The sequence below is a fragment of the Folsomia candida genome, unplaced genomic scaffold (genome assembly GCF_002217175.1).
Source record: "Folsomia candida strain VU population unplaced genomic scaffold, ASM221717v1 Fcan01_Sc003, whole genome shotgun sequence".
Taxonomy (NCBI): domain Eukaryota; kingdom Metazoa; phylum Arthropoda; class Collembola; order Entomobryomorpha; family Isotomidae; genus Folsomia; species Folsomia candida.
Window position 1 is genome coordinate 11,340,448 of NW_019091195.1, and position 23,742 is coordinate 11,364,189.

The window sequence follows — 23,742 nt, forward strand, 5'->3', positions numbered from 1 at the left end:
TGAAAAATAAGCACGTTAAAATTGGACATGTCACATACCTCTGCTGAGCATGGCCTCGTCTTCTTCTCGAAAATCGTGCATCGACTCACGGTCAAATTCAAAACGATTTGATCGGTTAGAGTTTTTGCGTTCCAATAAACCACCAGACGGACTAGGCGAGCCTTCCTTGCCGTCAGTTATCATATCGTGTAGTTCAATAACCTAAGGGAAATGCACACCGTTAATATATTGCATTGCATCTTTCTCCTATGTCATACTCTTTCTATGTACATTATTTATGTACATCCATAAACACAGTTCTATAACGAACAACGACTAGAAGACTAATGTATATACGTTTGCGTGTACATCACAAACATGCACTTTTCATTCTCTAATAATATTTAAACACCAGTTATCAATACGGTGTGTTCTTTCTACTGTTTACGCAATTGAGTGAAAAGTTTGCAAAAATTCCATGCCTTTTGTCCGTACTTACAGATTACATATCTCCCTATACTTGTAAATATCTCTAATGAGTAACATGTAGTGTGTCAGACATTCTCTTTTTCTCTGAACATACTTATTGGTGCAAATTTTACAAAATCAAATCTAATAATCAGTAGAATAAATGATTTGTGCGTTCTAATAAATTGTCAAAATTATTCGTGATCTAGGTCTAGAGAGTAACATTGCCATTGCATGGTCAACTACATTTGTGTACTTCCTATGTATTGATCACACTATTGCAAAGTAAAAATCTCTGTGGGACGGAGAAATACAAACTTTGACCTCTTTTAACATGCTTTGAGCTCACAGAGAGGGGAATTTTCCGTCCCACGGTAATTTTTACTCTTCAATAATACATATATAGTACCTACACATCAATCATGTCACTCAGGATTTATACATACGTACATCACAATAAACAGTTAACACACGTTACTACCACCATATTCTAATTTAAGGATGACAAACTAGACAAAACTAACCACATGTTTTCTATAAAATAAACTATTATACGACATGGTCTTATTTCTACGTGATCATCTGGTCATGTTTCCCAAGTCTCAGGTGGTCGTTCTTGACACGCTTTAGGGTTTGGGATGCATGATCAGTGAAAATTGTGCTTACTTATTTAATCCTAAGAACACGGACATTATATACTGCAAGATATGCATTTTAAGATGACGAGACGCTAAATGTACATAACATAAATGAGGTGCATAACAATCAAGTCTAACTGTCTATTTAAACTAATGTTTAAACTAGGATGCCTATGACCACATCAACAGACTCAAATCCGGGAATGTTTATGCAAACCCCATTTTTTTGCTGCCAACTTGATCGCCTGCCCCGCAAACTGGACCGTTTCTTCTTCATGCTCCGTTTTCGACCACCGCGATTGCTGCCCTCTTTATCCAAAAAGTCCTTCATGCCTTCCTCTGTGACCTCCTCCTCCTCTTCATTAGCATGTCCCTTAGCCATTCCCATTAAACATCGTAGCAAACCAGCCGCGGACGAGTTCTAAGTAGTTCAACATCCCTCTCTCAAATCAAGTCAGGATAAGACAGACCACCTTTTTAGTTTTATTTGCGTATTTGTAGTCTTAACATAAACAGCCTACCCACTGACACACCCACCACATCCAAACAAATATCATTGTCATCAAAGTCATAAAATTCTCCTTGTTGAGTAATTACTTTTAGTTTTACATGGTTTTTACAAAATGGTCAATCTTACCGGCAACCCTGTCGACTTAATTTTTCCAAACTTTGTCGACTTCCAATTTTCTGAGATTAGCAGCCCTGCATATATTTTTCCTGAAATAAAATCTTCAGTTACATACTTACAACAAGGAGTTTTGAGCATTACATTAAAATATCAGTAGAGTATTGATTGTTTGTGGAGCTCTTCTGATTTGATATTGTAGTGTAATGCATTGAACAATGCCTCTTCATTATTTTTCAGGAAAATAATAGTCATATTCCCTTTTATTTACACAAGGTCTCACTTTTGCCCCAACATGTATAACTCATGCAAGCGTTCATTTGGAACATGCTAATTTGGGGAATTTGCGACATGTCGACAGGAGACTCGTCACATGTTGCTAAATTTTTCGTGTTAATCATATTGCATAAAATTTTTCTCACCAACTGTCATTCTAGTTGCTGGCTGAACATTGTCAGGTGGGAGTGGTATCAAAAAATCCAAATTTTTCTTGCTTTGAATGGGCCAAATTCGCTGAATAGTAATTCGAAGCTCTCTATCCGCCCCATCCATCTCCTCAGCAGGTCGCATTTTAATGTTGAGATTTTCACGGATAAGTGCAAACAGGGTTGTGGTGAAATTTACTTGACCTTGCTCGTCCAGTGGCATATTCATTCGAATTAGTTTTTTATACGCTAGACGATATGGGCACTTGTTTCCAAATCCTAAAGGTGGGTCTAGCATGTGAAAAAGACAGAAAAATATTTATAATTAGATAATATTAAACAAAATTTAACAAGATCATTATTCTTCTTACCCATATTTCGAAGCATATCGTACATCTCGGTGAAATGGATTCGGCCCCTGAAAACCAATTAAGTACATTGATCATGCATCCATTCAACCATCCCTACATAAATACACATGTCTACGCAACATGGGAAATTGCAAGTATCATAATATCCCTAAATCTATCATTAACCACGTAATTGTCTCTTTGCTATCCTATTGGTACTATATTACACATACGTCGCACTAGGATCATATTCTGCCCAAATACGAATAAATTCGTCCAAGTGATGGGCCCCTGAAAATTGAATATGTATGTATAAATATAGGTTAGCCTATCTTTATGTACAGTAAATTGGAGCATGTCTCACCAAGAATTGATGAATCTCTCGTCAGGTAGTCAAAGTTGTCCATAATGACGGCAACAAAGAGATTAAGCATCTAAAAAGTACGTAAATATTGTGTCACAACTCACTACGCTTCATTTAATTCATCGAAATAAGCATACGAGTTGAGACAAATTACCAAAAATGAACAGAAGAAGATGAAGGATACGAAATAGACGTATGCTATATTGGATCCACATTCTTGTCCTTGTTTATTTGACAATTCATCACAGGGTTGTCCTGAATTTATAGCGACGAATTAATCAATTAGCTCACTATTAATTAATTCGTCATACCCACCTTTAACGCAGGACAGCATTATTGAAGGCCACGATTCCCCAGTTGCGCACCTATAGTTCATGATTATATTTCCTCATTTTAATTCCGAAGGAGTGCGAGTGAGTGCAGACAATTTAAAATGAGGAGCAAAATTGGGAAGCATTTGAAAACGAATATATAAATCACGTATTATATTTAGATCATCAAAAACAAATGGGGTGGAAGCATTATGTAAAAGTGACAAAGCCATGCCAAGGCAATAGCAAGTGCTCCTGATGATGTGCAGATTAACAGAAATGGATGCAACAGAATTGGTAGCTTTGCGCTTAATATATCTCGACTTTATGTTCCGCTGTAAATGTATTCACCACTCCAGTACCGCCAATCTATCATTCAGCTGGTTGGCTCAAAATTTCGAGAGATTTTTCTTTGGTGGTAATAAGCTTTGAGATGATGATAAAGTTTAAATGATGAGTGCATAGTGAGAATAATTTTCCAGTTCAATCAAAATGAGGGTGATGAGAAAGAAAATTATTCGAGTGATTATCGTCAGCATATTTCGGGGTTAACTTAATTAATCAAAGAATGGAATAAGGATCCAATAATATAAACTGCATAATAAACTGTGAGTGAGAGGAAAAAGTAGAAACGTGTACTGCTCTGGTCTGCTGTAAGAACTAGATTTGTATACTGACCGGAATAATAGCATCAATCCTTGAAGGAAATTGCGAAAATTGTTGTGTCGAGTTATTGAAGACTCTGGATTCAATTGTATATTCCCAAACACCTTGATAAACAAACATTAACACTGAGGTTAATAATTAATTAATTAATCCAACTAATGACTAAATATGCTTCTCGATTCAATTGGATTCCAAAATTGGTATACGCAGATATTAAATCATGAAAAAATAACGCCAGCTTTGATCATTATGAGATTACGACATGAATTGCTACAAAAATGTCACCATAAAGCAGAAGTATCAAAATATTACATCTACATACACAAATTTTACTATTTTACTATGAACCATAGGAGAACCCGATCCTCAAACTATTCATAACCTTGTCGTTACCACAAAAGTATTTTCATTTTCAGTTTAGTTTTCAGGCTAGATCTGTGTCCATAATCTCATCGCTCAATAATTTGCCGAGTCAACCTATGTACGAATGCGAGTTGAACAAGACAGTCCAACGTGAATTTTTTAATTGGAGTAACTGCTAAACGTTGGGACTAAAAGATGGTGTATATGCAAATAACTACCATTGTCGACAATCAAAATTTTGTATATGAAGTACGATTTGTAAGAGCCGTCATCTTCTAACTTGTCTACATATGACTACGTAAGTATAGTACAGAGTCTGTAGTATGACTAGGACTTGTTGAGACTTAATCTGAAATGACTATATAGTGATCTTTTCTTGTCGTCGATGGGTTTCTAGTGATCAACTATTGACGAAACTAAAAGTAGATCAATGTATTTACAACATAACTACGATTTAAACGACCATAAGTACTTGTATAGAGAATAAATACGTACATACGTAACAACTAGATCAGCTAGATAGCGAGAGCCACGCGAACATGTAAGTGATTAAAGAGTTACTACAGAGCCCGGGTGGGTAAGTATAATATACAATAATAAGTACTGCTAACTAGATACGAACAATACTGCTCTACAAATAAACTAGGACGGTCAGCGACGACAGTTTACAGTAGTAATTATTGAGACTGTAATCACCGAAACAAGAGGAGGAGCGCTGCAGGAAAATTTCTAAAGTTGTTGTGTCGCGTTATAGAAGACTCTGGATTCAATTGTATGTCACCGAATACCTGAGAAAAAACATTTATAATAACGTTGCACTTGACAGGAAATCTGGCTGCCAAACAAAGATTACTTGGAAAAATTTCCACAAAGCACGACGATTTGCAACTCAGATTCGCACTTTCCTCCCACTACCTCACCATCTTCTCCCAGAAGATCAGCACCCAAATTTTCAGAAGTATGCATGTATATCAAATCGAGAACAAAGTAAACAATTTGGTTTCAAATAACAACTGAAAATTTTTATGCCGATTAATAGAAAGATCGGGATTAAACAACAAGTTTCCGAGTACCTAATAAAACCCCAATAAATTGATAGTGAAGGTTAGTCCCTAAACCATGTACATTGGTAACTCGGAAGTTTTATGTGTGTCTAGTAGCCAGTAGAAAACTTATCCTAAGCTCTATTCTAGTTCACTATCTAGACAAAAAGTAACACATTTTCTAGTTTTATTAGCATTTTTAATCTAATTGAACTCTTTTTTCTCATGTAATAACTCGTAGCTCGTAATTTTTTCCATCGGGAAATAAAATCTTCAAAATCAATCCTTATTTTCAACATTCCCACAAATATTTAGTTGGCTAATCAGTAGCTAATTAAGTAATCATCCTCACGAATAGGCCATCCCCCTCATTAAACCCCTTTCTGATACAAAATTTACGACATTTGTCACAAGTACGTGTGTCATTGCCAGACGAACTCACCTGCATTCCGATAATTGCATAGATAAAAAAGAGCATCGCGATCAACAGACAAACGTAGGGCAATGCTTTGAACGACTGCACAAATGTCCAGAGCAAAATGCGAATCGTGTATCCTATTTCAATCACAAGAACAGCAAATGAAACAACCCTAATTGTAATACAAATGCAACTTGTTGTAGCCCAATAACCTTGTCGGAGCAGCTTGATCAACCGTGCAGCACGGAAAAGTCTCAGAAAGGCCAAGTTGATAAAGTCAACCTGAAATAATATTATTCCTAACGAACTGTTTTGCTACAAGATTGCTTTCACTTGTGGTTCTCTGTGCATACCGAAAATTCAACAGCTACGGCATCGATGATGGATCCGATCACAGCTAAAGTGAAATAAAAATAAAGCTTAGAAAGTTACAACAAATCGTATATAAAGTTAAGTAACTTGCTTATAAAGTCGAAAATATTCCACGGGTCTTTTCTGAAAATATAATTCACATTCAAGGTTCACTACATTTGCAAGCACATGTTGTCACACATCGTTAAATATAAAACTGATGTGTTGATTTAACTGGTGAATATTAATAGTCATAATCTCTTACCGTTTAAAATGTCGATATCGCAAAATAGAAAAAAATTAATGTATATTAGCATTGAGTAAAATTTACACAGATTTATACATTCCTAACAAGTAAAATTATTAATAAGTGAAGTATTACCTTTGAAAAAATTCTACAAAACATTTAAAACCAGAATTAGAACAATATATGTACTGTACGTAAGCTTTTATTGATGAGACAATAATAAAACTCAAGAATTTGGAGAGAATTTGGAGAATTGGGAGGTGATGAAAATTCTCTCAATGAATTCTTCCATAAAACACGAATTTGCAAAATATAACATCCTGAATGAAAAAGGAGGGAGGAGGACAAGAACTGCACGATTTTTTTGGTGGGAGGGATGCATGGATGGACGGGATAAGGGAAGGCAGTTGATGAGGTGCTGTAGGGAAAATGAGGAGCTCTGGAATTTTGGGGTGATACATTTCTAAAGGCGTTGTAATGTAAGACGAGTAGAACAAGAGTACGGCAAAGGCGACAAAATACAGACAATGAGAATACATTTGGAAATAATAATAAGTAACAGAGTAGCAGTTACGACTACAAAGTTAAAGGTCAAATATGACGACGATGGTTACCTTGAGTCCAAAAGATATGATTTTGAGGATACATTCAGCCAAAAAGAGAAACGTAAGTGTATAATTGATCAGAGACAGCGAGTCTTCGAATTCTATGGGAGCGCGATGATACTAGACACAAAAGTTGGAGAAGAAAACTAAGTCACAAGCTGCTTTCTACACAAGCTTTCCACCTTTTACTTGGCTACTTGGCATAAATACGAATCATCTCGCCAATTACGCACTCCATTATCGCATACTCATCACTAGTAGTCAGTTGCTCAACTTGAAATTCTAAGAGTATATTCATCATTGCAAACTTTTTCATTAGAAAGAACTTGACCGTACAAAGAGAAAGTTTACATGAGTGATGAAAATGCAGATAACATTTGTCGTACAAACATAAGTAAGTAATACTGTACAGAAAAATGGTCAATGTCTTCTGCATGTGTGATTGATCTAGTTATGATCTCGTGGAAGTCTTTATAAGGTCAAAACCTCGTTGTCCTCATATGTTCAGTAGACACATATGTACATTAACGACACATATTTAATATGTAAGGAAGAAAGCTGCGAATGAGGACCCCATTCGTCTCTGGATTTCATCGTCTCATTGCAGCAGTTGATAATTTTTTACCCGTGCATTGCTAATTCTATGTGCTCGAGATTTCACTCGATTCAAACGTGCGGTTCAACGTGATTGTGCAAATGGTGAATACTATTGAGTGCATTGACATTCTCAAGCGCCCACTATCTAATATATTCTATAATTAGTAGTCATCAGCCAGCTTTTCACCATAAGTCTCATGCATAATTCTATCACACCAAATATCAATAATAGAAGAGTACCTTATTTTACCGATGACTGGCGTCCAACATTTAATGATGAATTGATGACCGTCTAAATTCTGCACAACAGCAGTTAAATAAAGGCAGCAGACAAGGGGAAGCTGAATAAGTGTATAGTTTAAAGTAGTATTTATATTTGAAAATAAAAATACAGCACATAATATGCACCCGAGTCAGGTCAAATTTTGGACTTTACGAGACAGGAACTTGCAGTGAAAATTTGGTTGATACATACATAAACTGCTTCGTGCTTACTGTTTTCCAGTCTGCATACCGAAAACCTGTATTTTCCATCAACCTCGCGTGTAGCAGAAGGCCTGGCTCGGGCTTCGAATATCACAAAGGGATGATCAAATCATGATTTTGATACAAAAACGAAATGACCTTAAAAGAGTGAACATTGACAGGATAAAACTGCTCAAAAGGCCGTTAAGAAAAAGGGCAGAATAGTGAAAGCACAACATGTACATACAAGAAAACGGTTTATAAGTTGCAAAACAAAGCATGGTTTTGAGGCACATGCAAACTAAATGAGTAAACATTAACTCATTGCGACAGTGATGATAATAAAGCGTCAGTTTAAGGAAGGAGCTAATAACCAGCTTTGGTTATACTACATATAAATATGTACAAATAGCAAATGCGTGGGAGTTAAGGATTAATGTGAGCAGTACTTTTGATTACTAATTGGAGTGAGGAGAAGCAGGCAACATTTTATTTGGGTCAGAATAAAAATTGAAAAACAAGTTGGAGATTTTCCAGCTTTGAAAGGGCACTCCAAAAAATAGAATCTTGGAAAAATATAAGTTGTGGATTGTCATATGATTTGGCTATTTGAATGAGATTGGAAAAACAGATCAGCAAGGACTGGGTAGTAAGAATGCAATAGTGGTTAAGATTTTTTAAATAATGAGAAGTTGCTGGCAAATTAGTGGTGGAAGTTATTGGGTGGAAATACAGTTAAGTGGAATGGATGCATTTTGAGAGTGAATTTAGTATAAAAAAGGAAGCATTCTGACTCAAACAAAGAGAAAGTCATTCAGTACCTTGACTCCGAATGAGATGAGTTTGAGGATGCATTCAAGGAGGAAGAGAGCGGTGAACACAGAGTTCAACCGACTCAAAAATTCCATTTCACTCTGACGGTACTGTTTAACCAACATTTTTTTTACAATCCTGGTGGCAGCAGTGTTATCGACCATCTTTCATGCTCGTGTCACACATAACAACTAAGGACTGCAAATCCGTTCCATTTTTCAAATCCGGATTTCGACTTGTCCGCTCAGCGTGACTTTAAATCCATTTTTGAAATTATTTAATGCTTTCAAAATTCTATACTTTTATTTAATAATTGAGTGGGCGTGGCGGTCGTAAGTGAGGCCATGGAATCAAACTACTTGGGATTCGTGTTCACACACCGTGTACATCCGACACACAACATATCCAAAGTGCATCAAAATCTGAAATTGAGATGTAGAGGTCCTTTCCTCTAAAATAATTATGACAGAACTAATTTTAAGGCATTTAGAAAATAGAAGTTAGAACGCACTACTTTATCGGACAAGTAATTAGCACTCAATCGAGGTCGAATTTTGTACAGAAGTAATTGGCCGAAGTAAAAGTGCATTTAGTGAACATCATCCAAAATCCGGATTTTGTTTCTGTGAATTCCGGGTAATTCGAATTCAAAAGAACCGAATTTGCAATCCTTGATAACAACACCAAACTTTCACTAATTACGAGCGATTTGATATCATAGGCATATATGTTTCACATGGAAGTCCAACGTTGTATAATTTATGGATGACGTTTGATGCATTTCTTGACTACCTAAGTTTTATTATTCAAAAAGTGTTGAATTCTTTAATAGATAATCTATTCTTCTATCAATTAATTATGAAGGAGAATATTTGTTTCTTACATAATTTGAAATTTTAAACTATTCTTTAATTCCATCAGGATGTCGTATTCACAACCGTTAGAAAAAATGAATCCAACGCACTTTTTCTGCATACGTTTAGACTTGGAGAAAGTTAAAATCTGATAAGAGTAAATTAGCATGAACGAACGTCCAACATCCCCTTTGTTGCAGTAAAATTGACAGTTTGACGCACCTCAAGTCTCATATTTAGTAGATTTTCTTGCCTAGTTTGCAAAAGGTGCTACTTTGCTTAGTATAAATGACCTCACTATAAGCATTAAGTTTTACACGTTGTTATCCTAATCATATTATAGAGATTTTCTATATATCTCTCTATATATCTCTATTCACGCACTATTTATGTAGCTATTTACTAGTAAGTTTGCAGAATGCATTTAATGGACAATTTTGTTACTTTGGATTATTTATGAAATTAGTACAATAATTCATGGAACCAGAACAATTGGAAAATGTTGCTTCATTCTGACGATAGTATTGTTAGTACAAATTCATCCAAAATCCAAGATTACATCAAACATCATCTCATCAGTGATTCCAATACGACTTTTGCACTTTGACCGACCTTTTTTTGTTGCTTATTGCTAAGTTATCACTCACACACCACCACATTTACAGTCATTCATACACGCCATCCTCTAAGCTATGCGTCATGCATGCTAGACGAAGGGGGTAATCAGAGACATTACAGACAACTTACAACACCTTATTGAGGAACCGTAGGAAACACTGCATTCCTTATTGGTGGGTATATTTACGTCTAATTGTAAGTACCTACATATGTAACCTGTTCTAAAGTTTAAGAATTACACTTGAAGAGCAACATGCAATATTTGTGTAATGAAACTACGAATTCATGCGAATAAGAATTTTACTCCTTCAGCGGACTTTCAGCTACTTACTGTCTGAAAATTGAGGAAATCTCTTAATTGAGACAATTAATAAATATGTATGGTCGAGGAATTAAAATTAAGCACATTTTTACATGCATTCCTTATGAGAAATGTGCTTAATTACAAATCATTCCTCGACCATACCTATGTACATGAGTGACTGCAACTTTATCACGAAACCGATTTAATAGGGCATGCAAATTGTCATCAACTAGAAGCATTATGCATTGTGAGTGGAGTTTGAAACTAAAAAAATTGACTTATATTATCCATCATACAATTATCATTCAGGGCGAATTTTGTTTTCAACATGCTTTTCTTGAAGCAATAGGTTAGGAAACATGCCTAGTATAAATATATAATGACATGCAAACCAGTCATACTTGGAATACTGGACACGATGCAAACGACATATTTAATCTAAGTAGTGCAGCAAGATGCTGTGCATTGTGAACATGCATTCCCAGTTTCAAACACGTCCATCGTGACGTAACTTATTTGTAAAATCTTGCTGTATAGTCGATTTATATGATCGATCGTGGACAAGTGTTTTGTTCCTGTATTGGATGTATTATTGTTTATATAATATACTGATCAAGTTCTGTCTTTGAGCATAATTTTGTGAATGGATAATCTATTCAGCATGTCATGATGACTAGTTATGTTTTTCTTTCTGCATACATAAATATGTACCTATCCCGATTTTGTTACGCCTTACCTTCATCATAAGAAGTAGAGTGTTGAGTACGATGAGCATCATTATAAAATACTCGAACGGTGTAGATGCGACCATCCTCCATCTTTAGGAAATAAATTGGCAATTAGTTAGTTGCATTAAAATTGTATTATTTTGCAAATGTTGTTTATTGAGATATGCAGCGTATCTGTATCAACTGCTAAGGGTTGATATAGATAGTAAATGTTACTTGTACTTATTTTTTCAGTCAGAGTTTAAAAATAAATCGATTTGCTACAGATTATTTCAAATGTTATTGTCATGTTTCAACAATTTCCTGAATTTTTTCGCATGTAATAGTACTATTTAAAAACACATTCTTACATTTTGTATTTGATGGAGTCTCTATTCTTCGGCATGTATCTTTCTAGAGGACGTGCCGAAATTGCAAAGTCTATGCAGGATTTCTGAAAATTTGCCAAGTGGTTAGACGTGTAATGCAGTAGTAATATATTATACATACATTTTTGCATTATGTGTATATGTAGATACCTGATTTTTGTCAATGTCACCGTCTTGGAGCTCTGCTTCTCCTTGTTCTTGGAAAGTAATGATGATCAAGGCAACGAAAATGTTCACAAAGAAGAATGGAAACACAATGAAGTATACAATGTAGAAAAGGGACATTTCTATTCGGAAGTTAGGCTGAGGACCTAGATTAAGAACAAATTATGGTAACTAAACAAGCCGAGAATTTATTAACTTGAATTAGAAAATACACTATATGAATGTATTGTGCTTTGATATTTAGATAAATGTAAAATTCGTGCCTTGGTTTTCCCATGTTGCTGCCATCGAATTTTGTAAAATTCTGCAAAGTATGCCCAAGTTTAACACATCACAAAAAACAAATTAGTCATAAAAATGGCATTAAATCATGCGACATACGTTGGCCACCCTTCCCCAGTTTGTACTGCAAACAAGGTTAGCATCGCTGCGTAGAAAATGATTTAGATTTATAACTAACTTATTTCTTTGAATAAGGTATGAAAAAGTTTATGATTAAATAATTGTAATGCAGCATTTCTGAATGTATACTAACCTACTATTACATTATCATAGTGAAAGTCTTGTATGTTCCACATCCTTGGGGCCAGACTTGGCGGACCGTTCCCACGAATCTTGAAAAATTCTCCGTGACAATCCGCTTCCGTTAATCGACTTTCATCGGTACAATATTGGAAACGCCCGTTAAACAGTTGAACAGCAACGACCGCAAAAATGAACTAGCACAAAAATTGCACCCAAATTGCGTTGATGTTACAAAATTATTGTTGTAAAGGAATGCATACTTGGAACAGGAGATACACAATGAGAATGTTAAACACGTTCTTGAGCGAATTAACAACGCAGTCGAACACAGCTTTGAGCTTTAATGAAAACGAGAAAAAAATTACCACACGAATGAACATAGTGTTTAAGTCCATATGCACATATGTACGTCTCAATTATGCATACTTTCGAGCCACTTACCTTTGGAACACGCTTAATTGTCTTCAGAGGTCGTAATACACGAAGGACTCGTAGGGACTTGAAATTCAAAGATAAGGAAAGATTATCAGAATGTTCTAATTTCGGGGTTGCCTTGCAGGTTATTCATAATAAATGACTATTCATTAAAAACAGGTCAACTAATGTTGATGTGCAAACAAGTACCTTGATGGTGTTTAGCTTGGAGCTGATATCGCTTACTCCACCACCACCACCTCCCTCATCGCTCCCTCCGCTTCTATATTGTTAAAAGGTCATGTGAGCATCATAATGCATGTCTTGTACTAAAAAAGCTTTAAGGTCAGCAAGCAAAAATTCACGAATAGCATGAAACACGCTTCTAATTAGTACTATTAGAGTAAACTACTTTTCATTTTCAAAGATACAACGCATAAAAGGGTTTAGTAGCGAGATTTAATTAGAAAACACAGCAAGAAGGACAAACATAGGCTAATGGATAAAATAACTAATATTCAGAACAACTCACTGATTACTGAAAAAGAAGGCAATGAGTGCGCAAATCACCACCAGGCTATCTAAAATATTCCACATATCTCGACAGTACGAGCCGGGATGGAGTAAGACGCCAAGGTCCACTACCTTCAATTAATCCAATTAACAAAATGCCCGTTAGCTCTTGATCGTCACACCCACCCGTAACGGACGCCATATTTATTTATGGAAAGAGCAGGAAGGAATTTGGGCTTTGTACACAACTTTAATAATCAATCCGCATCAGTATTACATATTAATTAATTACCAACCAACCCAAAGCCGTATAATACAAATATTATTAACATTATCACTAATAAGTATTATTTATGTTAAGTTGGACGCAAGCTTACTGTCCTTGAACAATTTCAAAAACTACTGTTTAATATTTCGCTGGTCAATAGAAAACTACGATACCTACGTGTACATAGGAAATATGGTATAGAAAAGCTCGAAAGTCAATTGACTGTAAATCACACAAACTCACGGCAACTACAAATTATTTTCTCCCACGAGTGACGAGCGAGGATGCATACATTGTTTGTATCCTCGCTGTATGTGACACACCTTCTACAAATGCATACGCGTACCCCCAAACACATTAATAATAAATTAACGCTTTGGAACCACAGCCTCAAATGCAATGAAACGCAAGTTGCACCCTCAAAAGTCGCTAGTTAGTTTGTAGGGCTTCTGTACTACCAACAAGTCGCTGTTATTCTAAATACGTACGTATTAAATATCATATTTAATTACCAGCTTCACTTTCAATTACAAGCTCTAAAATGTACTGTTTGAATGTATACTTCAACTTGATTGCCAGCTTTTAATAATATCCAAACAAGTCTAATAAATACTTGTATGTAACTCGAAATTTATATGCATATAACAACTGCAAATGCAATGCCAAACTGCGCGCAAGAGCTGAGCTAAAATTCAACCAAATGAGTATTTTGTGATTACGTCATCTCAAAGGTAAAAGATGTAATTGCGCAGATAACCACAATTAAATCTAATGTATTCCACAGGTCTCGACAGTAACTTCCGGGATGTAATAATATGCCAAGATCGATAATCTAAACCAATAAAATTAGAAATCACTACCTACAATTAATCCAGTTAAAAGAATGTCCGCAGCTCTTGATCGTCGCACCCTGAGTGCTATATGCATTTATGATAAGACCATTAAGGACTATACATTAAATTACAGAATTCACGATGAATGTCCATCATCCTAATTTCATAATAATTATTGAATTACAATGCAATAGCACGAAACGAAGTGATGCCTGACTCATACATTATGCACCGGGTCGTTTTAGGGTCTAAACAGGTACGAAAATTTCAGAAAAAATATTCCTGGCTTTAACAAATCTACATTAATCCACCCGGTAGAATTCTGAGGGCATCACTTCGTACCGTCATTGCATCTGAGGAGTTCTATGCATTCTCTATGAATTTCTCATCCATCCGATGTAATCGTACATGAGAAAGCTATGTATATTACGCGATTGAAGAACTCGTTGTAATTGTTTAGTAATAAAATGTTACTCTTTATGATTCGTCATTAGCTAATTGTTGCATTAAATTTGTATGCAACATACTTGACTTAAATTAGCAGTATGCTTAAATCCAAAGACTTACCTTTAAGATCATTTCAACCGTAAATACACCTGTGAACGCGTAGTCCAAGTAGTTTAAGAATTTGTTCCTGTCGGAATCTTCCACGACTGGGTCTTCTGCTGCCAGTGCTATACTACTGAGACTTATGACCTATGTATGAACAAAGAAATTATCCCACATAAAGCATTTGATGTGAAATATTTAAAATGCACATAAAAAATTTTTGTGCCATACTACACACATAAATACATAGTTCATTTTTATTTGTGCTATTAGGAATTTGAATAACTGACTCACAAGCATGATAAATAAATCAAAATGGCGTAGGTTGACCACCCAATGGGCTGCGCGTCGTATCCTAGCATAAAGAACAAAAAATTCACGATACCAAAAGGTAGCCGTAAATGCTGATTAGTCATGATCTTACGGATTTGTGGGAGAAAGTATAAACATGGAGGAGTATGGAAGCATAGGCTTTGGTCCTGTTGGTTCCTCGTCGTCTCCTGCATCGCCACCAGCATCTTCTTTTAGAACTCCAGCTTGTTTCTGTACCATAAATCAAATAAAATGCATTCGTATGAAAATCTTTTTGTTTTTGGCTTCACCTCCTCCTGCTCATGCTGTTCTTCCTCTGCAGCAGTGAGTTCTTGTGCATTGGCCAAGTTATCAACAGCGATAGCCAAGAAGACGTTTAATAGTGTGTCTGAAATGAGTAATATTATCTGAAATCTGACCATGGTAGTTTTTGTCAAAGGGCTTTTAGCATACGTACAATTTCCAAATAACATGAGAATGATGAAGTAAAGACTATACATCATTCCACTACGATATCCACCTTGAGATTGGATTCCTTGATACATGACTTCATTCCAGTCCTCGCCCGTCAAAATCTTTAAAGAGAAAAAATACAATTCCTTAGTTTGGTAATTAATGATTTTTGATAAGTTCAAACTTATTTACTCGAGATGGTTAGATCATGAGTACAAGTTTGTAACAGCTTCATACCTGGAAGACGGTGAGAAGAGCAATCGGAAACGAGTCGAAATTTGTGGGAGGAGTCCCCTCCGGGTTGTTAAAAGCGCCTATTTTTTGGTTTTAAAATTTAATTTAATTTGTGCACTCCTATTTTATATTAGCTTAAATAATGTAATTTCAACCACCTCCGAACAGTTGCTGCAAACAACAGAAAAATTGTCAGACTTAATAGATGGTAGTCATTTTATATTCAATTTGCGTAATTTATAGCTCATTTATCGTATTACTTTTTGGATAATTTATTCGAGACAAAAATTGTAAGTATTAATAGTCATTTTATAGTAAATTTTTGTAATTTATCGTTGATTATTGTAGTTCGTCATATTATTTTATAGTTGATAGTAGGTTGTTGACAGACAAGGGAACCTTAAGTACTGTCACACCTCGATTTCCTTTCCGATGGTCTTAATTGATAGATAATGTAGTGTAACTAAGACTTTGTCATAGAACATGGGGTGCAAAATTATGTTTTTGCAAAATATTTGGCAAAAGCTGCACCAAAACTTGTAATTGTTCCAATGCTTTCACCATATATAACAGCTTTCGGAATTATGAAATGAAGTTTGTAAATCATATGCCTGTCCGTAATTTCATGCTGATCACCAATATGCAAAAGGATACATGCAAACTTTGGCCAATTTTTTCAAATTGGGAAAATCTGCAAAAATTTCTAAATTTAAATTTCGTCGTTTTTTAAATTTTAACACAATTTAAATGTTAAGCGTCTTTTATTTAAGAATTGCAAAAAAGTTTTCAAAAAAGAAATTGTTTTGTTATTGCAACAAAATTTGCGAAAATTTTCAAACATTGAAACTCACAATGGAAGAAGATATAATGCCAATGTGTTTGCCAATTTTACCAAGCCAATTTTACAACAATTAACTAACATTGGCATTATATCTTCTTCCATTGTGAGTTTCAATGTTTGAAAATTTTCGCAAATTTTGTTGCAATAACAAAACAATTTCTTTTTTGAAAACTTTTTTGCAATTCTTAAATAAAAGACGCTTAACATTTAAATTGTGTTAAAATTTAAAAAACGACGAAATTTAAATTTAGAAATTTTTGCAGATTTTCCCAATTTGAAAAAATTGGCCAAAGTTTGCATGTATCCTTTTGCATATTGGTGATCAGCATGAAATTACGGACAGGCATATGATTTACAAACTTCATTTCATAATTCCGAAAGCTGTTATATATGGTGAAAGCATTGGAACAATTACAAGTTTTGGTGCAGCTTTTGCCAAATATTTTGCAAAAACATAATTTTGCACCCCATGTTCTATGACAAAGTCTTAGTTACACTACATTATCTATCAATTAAGACCATCGGAAAGGAAATCGAGGTGTGACAGTACTTAAGGTTCCCTTGTGAACTTTAATAATTGTTCGATTGAAAACGGAATTGCAACTCGACAATGACTGTGCTTTCTTTGTCCGAGATTCTATGTAGCCTGGTCCTGCTTAATTCTTGTGTAATTAACAAATTTGTGTCTCGTTAAGCGAAAAATGTTTTTAAAATTTAATGAAGTTTGAAAATCTCATAACTTGCATTAAATTACGCATCTTGATTGCATTCAGCCATTTAACTTACCATTCCCAAAAGAGCGAAAATCAGGATGAAGAGGAAGAGTAGAAACAATAAAGAAATGATGGACCGCATCGAGCTGAGTAGAGAAATTACGAGATTCCTTAAGGACGACCAGTACTTTGTAACTATGAAAGAAATTAGATATCGTTAGCTATGTACATTCCACAATGATTCAGGACAAACCGTTGGATATATATGGCACATCGATTAAATATATTTTATTAAAACCTTTGAATATTCTAAGAAGTCGTAATGCACGGAGCACAGAGAGACCGAAGGATGAATGTGGATTGAAGTAAGACCAAACAACTTCAAAGACAGATCCAGATATCACGACCGTATCTGAAACAATCAGCATTCATTGTATACAAAATCGATAAATCAAACACATTAACTTTCTCCTGAGGATTCCTTGTATCGTTTTCTACGTATACATAACAATAGAACTTCAATCGGTGACGAATTTACACATGTCTCAAGTTGCCTCATAATTCAATACCATTACTTGGATTTGTCTCAAACTATTGTATCACATAATACTTCACGGTTAATATTTTTAACAACAAAGTCAAATCCTTAAAAGCAGTAAAAAGTAAAGCTCTCCTATCAACGAACCAGTCGGCTACAGATTATAGTTTCAAAAAATAGTATAAAGTATACTCTTATTAAAAGGCAACCTTAAGTACTGTTACATCTCGATTTCCTTTCGGATGGTCTTAATTGGTAATTTAGTGTAACTAAAACTTTGTCACAGTGCTTAAGGTTCCCTTGTGAGCCCTAATAACTAACAAATTACAAATTTCCTGGTGTGTACAGCGTTTCGGGGAAAATAGGTTTGATTATGCTGCTTACCGAAACGGTTGAAAGATGATTCAAAGTAGATTCGAGCTGAAATGATAGCAAAGGTGTGATTGTTGAATCATTCAGTTCTTTTATATCAGCAAGTTTGTAGCACTTACCACCAAGGGCGTAAATTTTAATTAACATTTCAAAGATAAAAAGGCCTAGGAACCCATACCTGAAATTCATTATTTTTTAGTGTTTTAATGGACTTACCTCACTCTTACTCTTACCTCACTTTAACACGTAAATATTAACACGCACATATGCAGTACTTGTCTCACGTCACCTCAATTTGTATCTTCCATGAGACAAATTGAGACACGACAAAAGTGTAGCGAGCAAGCGAGTGAGCAGGTGACAAGTCTCAACCTGATTCCAATTTTTGGAGATTTGTGAGAATGAGAATCAAATGTTGTCAATATTTTTTTGTTCGCTAAATATTTCCAACTAAACACATATCAATTTTAATTAAAAGTTATTTCAACTTGAGAAGATGAAGAGTAGTAGTGAGGGAGATGGGGGAGGGGAGTTGACAGGAATTTTAAACTTGATTAGCGACCCCTTCCCAGCAATCATTAAATTGAGGCAAAAAGATGTAAGTAAATTTAAAAACAGTACATAACTTATGACATCTTTACTAATTTAATTGATATAATGTTTACAGGTGGTGTTAGGACGTTCTCCAAACTGTGACATCGTCCTCAATCAGCCTGAAGTGTCAGGACAACACTGCCAATTGGTGTTGGACGAGAACGAGTGGTTCATTAAAGACCTTGTAAGTCTTAGGGTCATAATGTTTAACTTAATATTTATTTCCAACTGTTGGACACCTTCAATTGTAAACATTTGTTTTTTTACTCTGTTCAGAGCACCAACGGAACATGGGTGGGACAGGAAAAAGTCGTCAAAAACCGAGTACGAATACTTAAAAATGGAGATTCAATAAAATTCGGCCCCAATCTGGTTTATAGTTTTGCTAAACAACAAACAAAACAGCAGAAGGACACCGCTGCAGGTAAACTTAATTTCTGTTACCTATATGTTCCAACTGTTGGATTTCGAAATTAATTTCCTGGTTATGTATTATTTTATTTTTTATTTTGAAGGGACAATCTTTCTTGATGGGAAGTGGTGGGAAGAGAACGAGTTGAGAGGGCGCTGTTTCATCATGGGTCGGTGGTGGGAGAGCCTTCAAGAATGGCTGGATGAGACGTCCCAAAAGCTGGGTAAGCAGATTGTTTTCCATCATATATATTTGCTTCTGACTTCTTTATTTTTGTCGACTTTAGAATACGCTGGCCCATCATCTCAACCTGTCGTTGAAGTTGAAGGTGAGGATGAAGTTTTGGAGGGAAAAGAAGTCATTTTTCTAGGTGAGTTGTAATACATGGTATTGTGTTGTCCAAATATTGGAGTTGTGTTAATAACCATAATTATACATTATTAAGATAAAGGCGAAGAACCGGCGGCTAAAATACAACGTGTGGACGGCGATGTTGACGTGGGAGGAGCAGGTGACAACGGTGATGAAGGCTTTATTTTTAAATTGATTAGTAATTACACTTCGGTTGATAATATTTTATACAATTAGATGATCTAATTTAGATTTCTTCATAAAGAGAGGACTCTTCTGGTGGCAAGCAAAACCTCATCCTCGTATTCCACGCACGTGGAAACCACCAAGTCAAGGGCTTGGACTGCTGTTTTATTGTATCCGGGATGAAATACGGTCCAAAGGTTGGAAAGGGGAAGAAGAGCATATGAAGTCCAGCGCTGAATACCAAGATTGGCTACGTACTGTAAAAGGAAAATCTTACTATCGACACAATCTGCGAAACGCCGACCTCAAGTTCAATGGAAAGCCAGTTTATATATTTCGTGAAGGCGACAAATTATTCTATGCCAATGGTACATTAAAGCAGCAGGGTAAAAGTCCAACAGTTGGAAGTAAAGAAACAAACTTCACCCGAGATGACTACGAGGTGAATCCCTCAAAGTGGAAAGTTGTTTGTTGTGATTTGACCTGCTGGAAGCAGGGAAAGTCCAAAGCACATTGCGAAGAACATGTCGAACACAGCGACCGAGGTCAGGAATTGTTTGTGGTCCGCGATATGTTAAACGAAGACATGACGGTGATTCTGGTGTTTAATCCACAAGTACAATCCTGTGACTTCGACCACCACCATTTGAATCAACGTATTCATTCCTCGGATGGAGAATCAAATAAATCTCTGCAGGCATATTTCAAACACCGTGGCGTCCCACCTATAGTTACTCTACCCAAACGAAATCAAGATTACAAGTCACACAATTACTCTAAACAAAAGATCCAACGGTTGAAGGAAACGTACTGGAAGGAGCGATTTGCTAGGGTTGAATTTGAAGTTCTGGAAAAATGGTAGTTGCCATATTCTAAGAAAAAAGTTTATAATGCAATCTACGACACCATTCAGGTATGTATAGTGCATTTACCATTTTACACTTTGTATCAGCTGACCTCAATTTGTATTTATTTCTTGCTAGACGGCACTGTCTATTCTTGTCTCCAGCCACAACCACAACCAAACCGTGTTCAGAAAAATTCAACTCCTCAGGAAGGAAATAGAATTTAAGCATGTATCCTTCCAACTGTTGGAACAGATTCTGTCGTCTAATAATTTCAACATCATCACCACGAACGACACCATTTACAAAAACTACGACAGAAAGAACTCCCCCTTTCTCCCAACACACGGTCTCAATACGTTCCTCTCTTCAACATACATAATACTTGAGTACGATGCAATATATGATGGACTCAGGACATCTATAACTATAACCTCTAATGCCGGACAAACCTCGTCGACGAAAAACTCCAGTATGTCTGCACGTGGGAAGATATCGACTGAAAGAGATCCCTCGAAGTCCCGCAACGCCTACGCTTTGTATCAAACAAAACTGGATTCCAACAATTGGAAATTAATGAGTTCCATCAATCGCAAAGCACCAGACATGACCGATCAGCAGAAGAGAGTGACTGCTTCAGTAAAGTTGGATTGCTCCAAAGCTGAGAGCATTGGACACCTCACCAACATATTTGGAAAAATAACAAATATGACGATTGATGGAGTGGATCTCAAGCTGGCCAACCAGAAATTTACTCATTTTGATGAGTACGAGGAACATTTGCCCCAATACTTGGAACACCTTTTTGATTACAAGTTTGAGAAGAGAATCATGATTACCTCGGCCCCGATAAATGTAGATTCTCATAGAAAACATATGTTTGATCTCCATGCAGTTTCCAATTTCATTAAATAGAGTGGTGGTTTGTTCTACTTGTCGAAACATTGATTAAAATTTATGAATTGTAAACGGACTAAGACTAAAAGTTATGAAAATGTAATTATCATAATTTGGATTTCCATACTGCATATATGCGTGTTTAGATTTACGTGTGAAAAGTGAGTTAAGTCTATCAAATCTATCAATTGAGAAATATCGAACTAACTCTGCATAGTCTGAAAAAAAAGCCAAAATTATCAATTAAAGTCATATTATTTAGTATGTATGTATGTGACTCTAGATTTCGAAATAATATGGAGTAATAACAACTCACAGTTAAAGTCTGTAAGCCATGGAGGCTGGTTGTAATGTTCTACGGCTGAAATACAAATGGGGATCGAATATGTAGTTCGCATATCATTTTTGCCAATATATAAAAAACCTACAGTGCAGACTCCATATAGCCCGAGTCAGGGACATAGTCCCAGACTCAGTGAGTCAGAGTTCTAAATTTTTCTCCGAATTGACCGACATATTACCAAACTCCGTGTTCTGGATAGTTAAATGTCTTAGATTTTCGATTATTTGGCATCAAATCCTTCAACATGGGTCACCCTCCAGGGTCACTCTGGTTGCAATTTGCTCACTTTTAACTTCATACCCTTTCATGATAAGACATTACCTGTCACGGTGCCGAATTTCCTGTTTTTACATCAATTTCTAAAAATCGGTATGGGTCACCCCATAGAGTCGCTCCAGATAACAATTTTACAAATGCCTTTTCATATTCTTCCATTAGGACCCATACGTAACCTATCCACCAAATTTCAGCTCGATATGACGATTTTAAAAAATCAGTATGGGTCACCCCATAGGGTCTCTCAAGATGAAAGTTTTTCCAAGCTGAAGTTATTTTTTTCTATTAGGAGCCACTAGCAACCTCTGTACCAAATTTCAGCTTTCTATGACAATTTTCAAATTTTGGTGCATAATACCCCACCCACTCCGATGACCCTCACCGGTCAACCACTTGACCGATTTCGCCCATCTTCGAACTCGTTTCCTAACTTTGTCTAATATGCATATGGTAAAAATTTCAAGTCAATCGGTTCAGCCGTTTTGGCTCTATCGTGCCGGACAGACAGACAGACAGACAGACGGACGGACGGACATGACGGTTCCATAAGCTCTGACTCGGGCTAAAAAACTCTGTGAAACGTAATCATCTTACCTACACAGGCAGTGTTTAAGAAGACAAGGATAATTACAGTCTGAAAAGCCAAATTATATTTTTTCAAATTAAACCTTGTTATATAGGTCGTATAAAAGATTAAATTTTAAAGTTAAGATGCGGAATGAATGTGCATGAACACATTTGGAAGGATTTACATATGGGGCTCACCCAGTAGAACCATTGTTGCTTAACCGTGTGTCTGATCCAAAACCGAAAGCGTTTTTCTGCCCTCCAAAATCGTCGACAAGCTCCCTGATTCCGAACTTTGGATTTGAGGTAGGCTGCTCTCGGAAATGCTAAAACACCAGTTACACGATAAAGTCCTTACAAATGTGAAAATTTTCTATAATTCAGTGCAAATAATACGAATAATGCTAAGGCTCAATTCTAAACTAAGTAACTATTTAACTTCCCCCAGTTTAGTCTAGACGTTAGATTATTGCTACTCAGCGTTTTTTATATATTATCAGAGAATCTTGTAAACAAGCTCATTTAACAGGACCTCTACTTCAACTTAGTGACAACACAAAATTAGATAAGTCTGAGATTATTTACCATACTACAAATTAAACTACTTACTTTTGGCATTTTTGAAGAGAAAATACCTGAGATGGTATTCGACACTACAAAAATCCCGATATACATTACATATCGATTAAATCTGGGTAAATCTCGAAATACTTTTTTTTGTACCATCCCAGGTATGTTCAATTAACAGTGCTGCACTACCCGACCGACTAAATATTTTTGATCAACCCTAATGTGAGTGAGTGAAAGTGAGTGACGAGGAGTAAATTGTTAATACAAAAGAGTGGACTCGAGTCTATCTATTGGCTACCGACACAACTGCTTCAAAACTACTTCACAACACGATGTACAGACAAAGAAGAATTAAGATCGTTTCTAGGAAT

At 35.8% G+C, this 23,742-nt stretch overlaps 2 protein-coding genes across 19 annotated transcripts in view; one reads left to right on the forward strand and one right to left on the reverse strand.

The window, feature by feature from the left end:
* Positions 1-23,742, reverse strand: part of LOC110845897 (voltage-dependent calcium channel type A subunit alpha-1) — a 59,338-nt gene that overhangs the window by 2,926 nt on the left and 32,670 nt on the right. For 9 of the 17 annotated variants that reach the window (XM_035850398.1, XM_035850410.1, XM_035850407.1 and 6 more), the window contains 41 exons: positions 23,000-23,112; positions 22,829-22,868; positions 21,932-21,976; positions 21,824-21,833; positions 18,450-18,508; positions 18,343-18,378; positions 17,719-17,832; positions 17,494-17,615; positions 16,025-16,037; positions 15,870-15,946; positions 15,637-15,754; positions 15,470-15,567; positions 15,292-15,410; positions 15,162-15,222; positions 14,886-15,014; positions 13,237-13,349; positions 12,915-12,987; positions 12,732-12,788; positions 12,551-12,628; positions 12,301-12,484; positions 12,147-12,192; positions 12,029-12,069; positions 11,751-11,911; positions 11,583-11,665; positions 11,241-11,322; positions 6,863-6,973; positions 6,384-6,396; positions 6,114-6,140; positions 6,004-6,047; positions 5,863-5,932; positions 5,675-5,787; positions 3,839-3,930; positions 3,165-3,214; positions 3,004-3,104; positions 2,850-2,919; positions 2,719-2,776; positions 2,507-2,553; positions 2,133-2,426; positions 1,723-1,802; positions 1,303-1,506; positions 39-201 (listed from right to left, as the gene is read on the reverse strand). In XM_035850398.1, coding sequence (XP_035706291.1) covers positions 39-201; positions 1,303-1,506; positions 1,723-1,802; positions 2,133-2,426; positions 2,507-2,553; positions 2,719-2,776; positions 2,850-2,919; positions 3,004-3,104; positions 3,165-3,214; positions 3,839-3,930; positions 5,675-5,787; positions 5,863-5,932; positions 6,004-6,047; positions 6,114-6,140; positions 6,384-6,396; positions 6,863-6,973; positions 11,241-11,322; positions 11,583-11,665; positions 11,751-11,911; positions 12,029-12,069; positions 12,147-12,192; positions 12,301-12,484; positions 12,551-12,628; positions 12,732-12,788; positions 12,915-12,987; positions 13,237-13,349; positions 14,886-15,014; positions 15,162-15,222; positions 15,292-15,410; positions 15,470-15,567; positions 15,637-15,754; positions 15,870-15,946; positions 16,025-16,037; positions 17,494-17,615; positions 17,719-17,832; positions 18,343-18,378; positions 18,450-18,508; positions 21,824-21,833; positions 21,932-21,976; positions 22,829-22,868; positions 23,000-23,112 — 3,609 coding nt within the window. Of the gene's footprint in view, positions 1-38; positions 202-1,302; positions 1,507-1,722; positions 1,803-2,132; positions 2,427-2,506; positions 2,554-2,718; positions 2,777-2,849; positions 2,920-3,003; positions 3,105-3,164; positions 3,215-3,838; positions 3,931-4,885; positions 4,978-5,674; positions 5,788-5,862; positions 5,933-6,003; positions 6,048-6,113; positions 6,141-6,383; positions 6,397-6,862; positions 6,974-8,736; positions 8,839-11,240; positions 11,323-11,582; positions 11,666-11,750; positions 11,912-12,028; positions 12,070-12,146; positions 12,193-12,300; positions 12,485-12,550; positions 12,629-12,731; positions 12,789-12,914; positions 12,988-13,236; positions 13,350-14,204; positions 14,318-14,885; positions 15,015-15,161; positions 15,223-15,291; positions 15,411-15,469; positions 15,568-15,636; positions 15,755-15,869; positions 15,947-16,024; positions 16,038-17,493; positions 17,616-17,718; positions 17,833-18,342; positions 18,379-18,449; positions 18,509-21,823; positions 21,834-21,931; positions 21,977-22,828; positions 22,869-22,999; positions 23,128-23,742 lie in introns of all 17 variants that reach the window. The other 8 variants (XM_035850413.1, XM_035850402.1, XM_035850412.1 and 5 more) reach the window with 7 other exon arrangements.
* On the forward strand, positions 19,203-21,691 carry LOC118435105. Of its 2 annotated transcripts, XM_035850415.1 has the most exons (5): positions 19,203-19,559; positions 19,623-19,706; positions 19,782-19,856; positions 19,939-20,786; positions 20,857-21,691. In XM_035850415.1, the coding sequence occupies exons 1-4, from the start codon at positions 19,373-19,375 to the stop codon at positions 20,733-20,735; spliced, it is 1,143 nt and encodes a 380-aa protein (XP_035706308.1). In that variant the 5' UTR covers positions 19,203-19,372; the 3' UTR covers positions 20,736-20,786; positions 20,857-21,691. The 2 variants fall into 2 exon arrangements, with proteins under 2 accessions (XP_035706308.1, XP_035706307.1); XM_035850414.1 differs by having other exon boundaries at positions 19,203-19,706.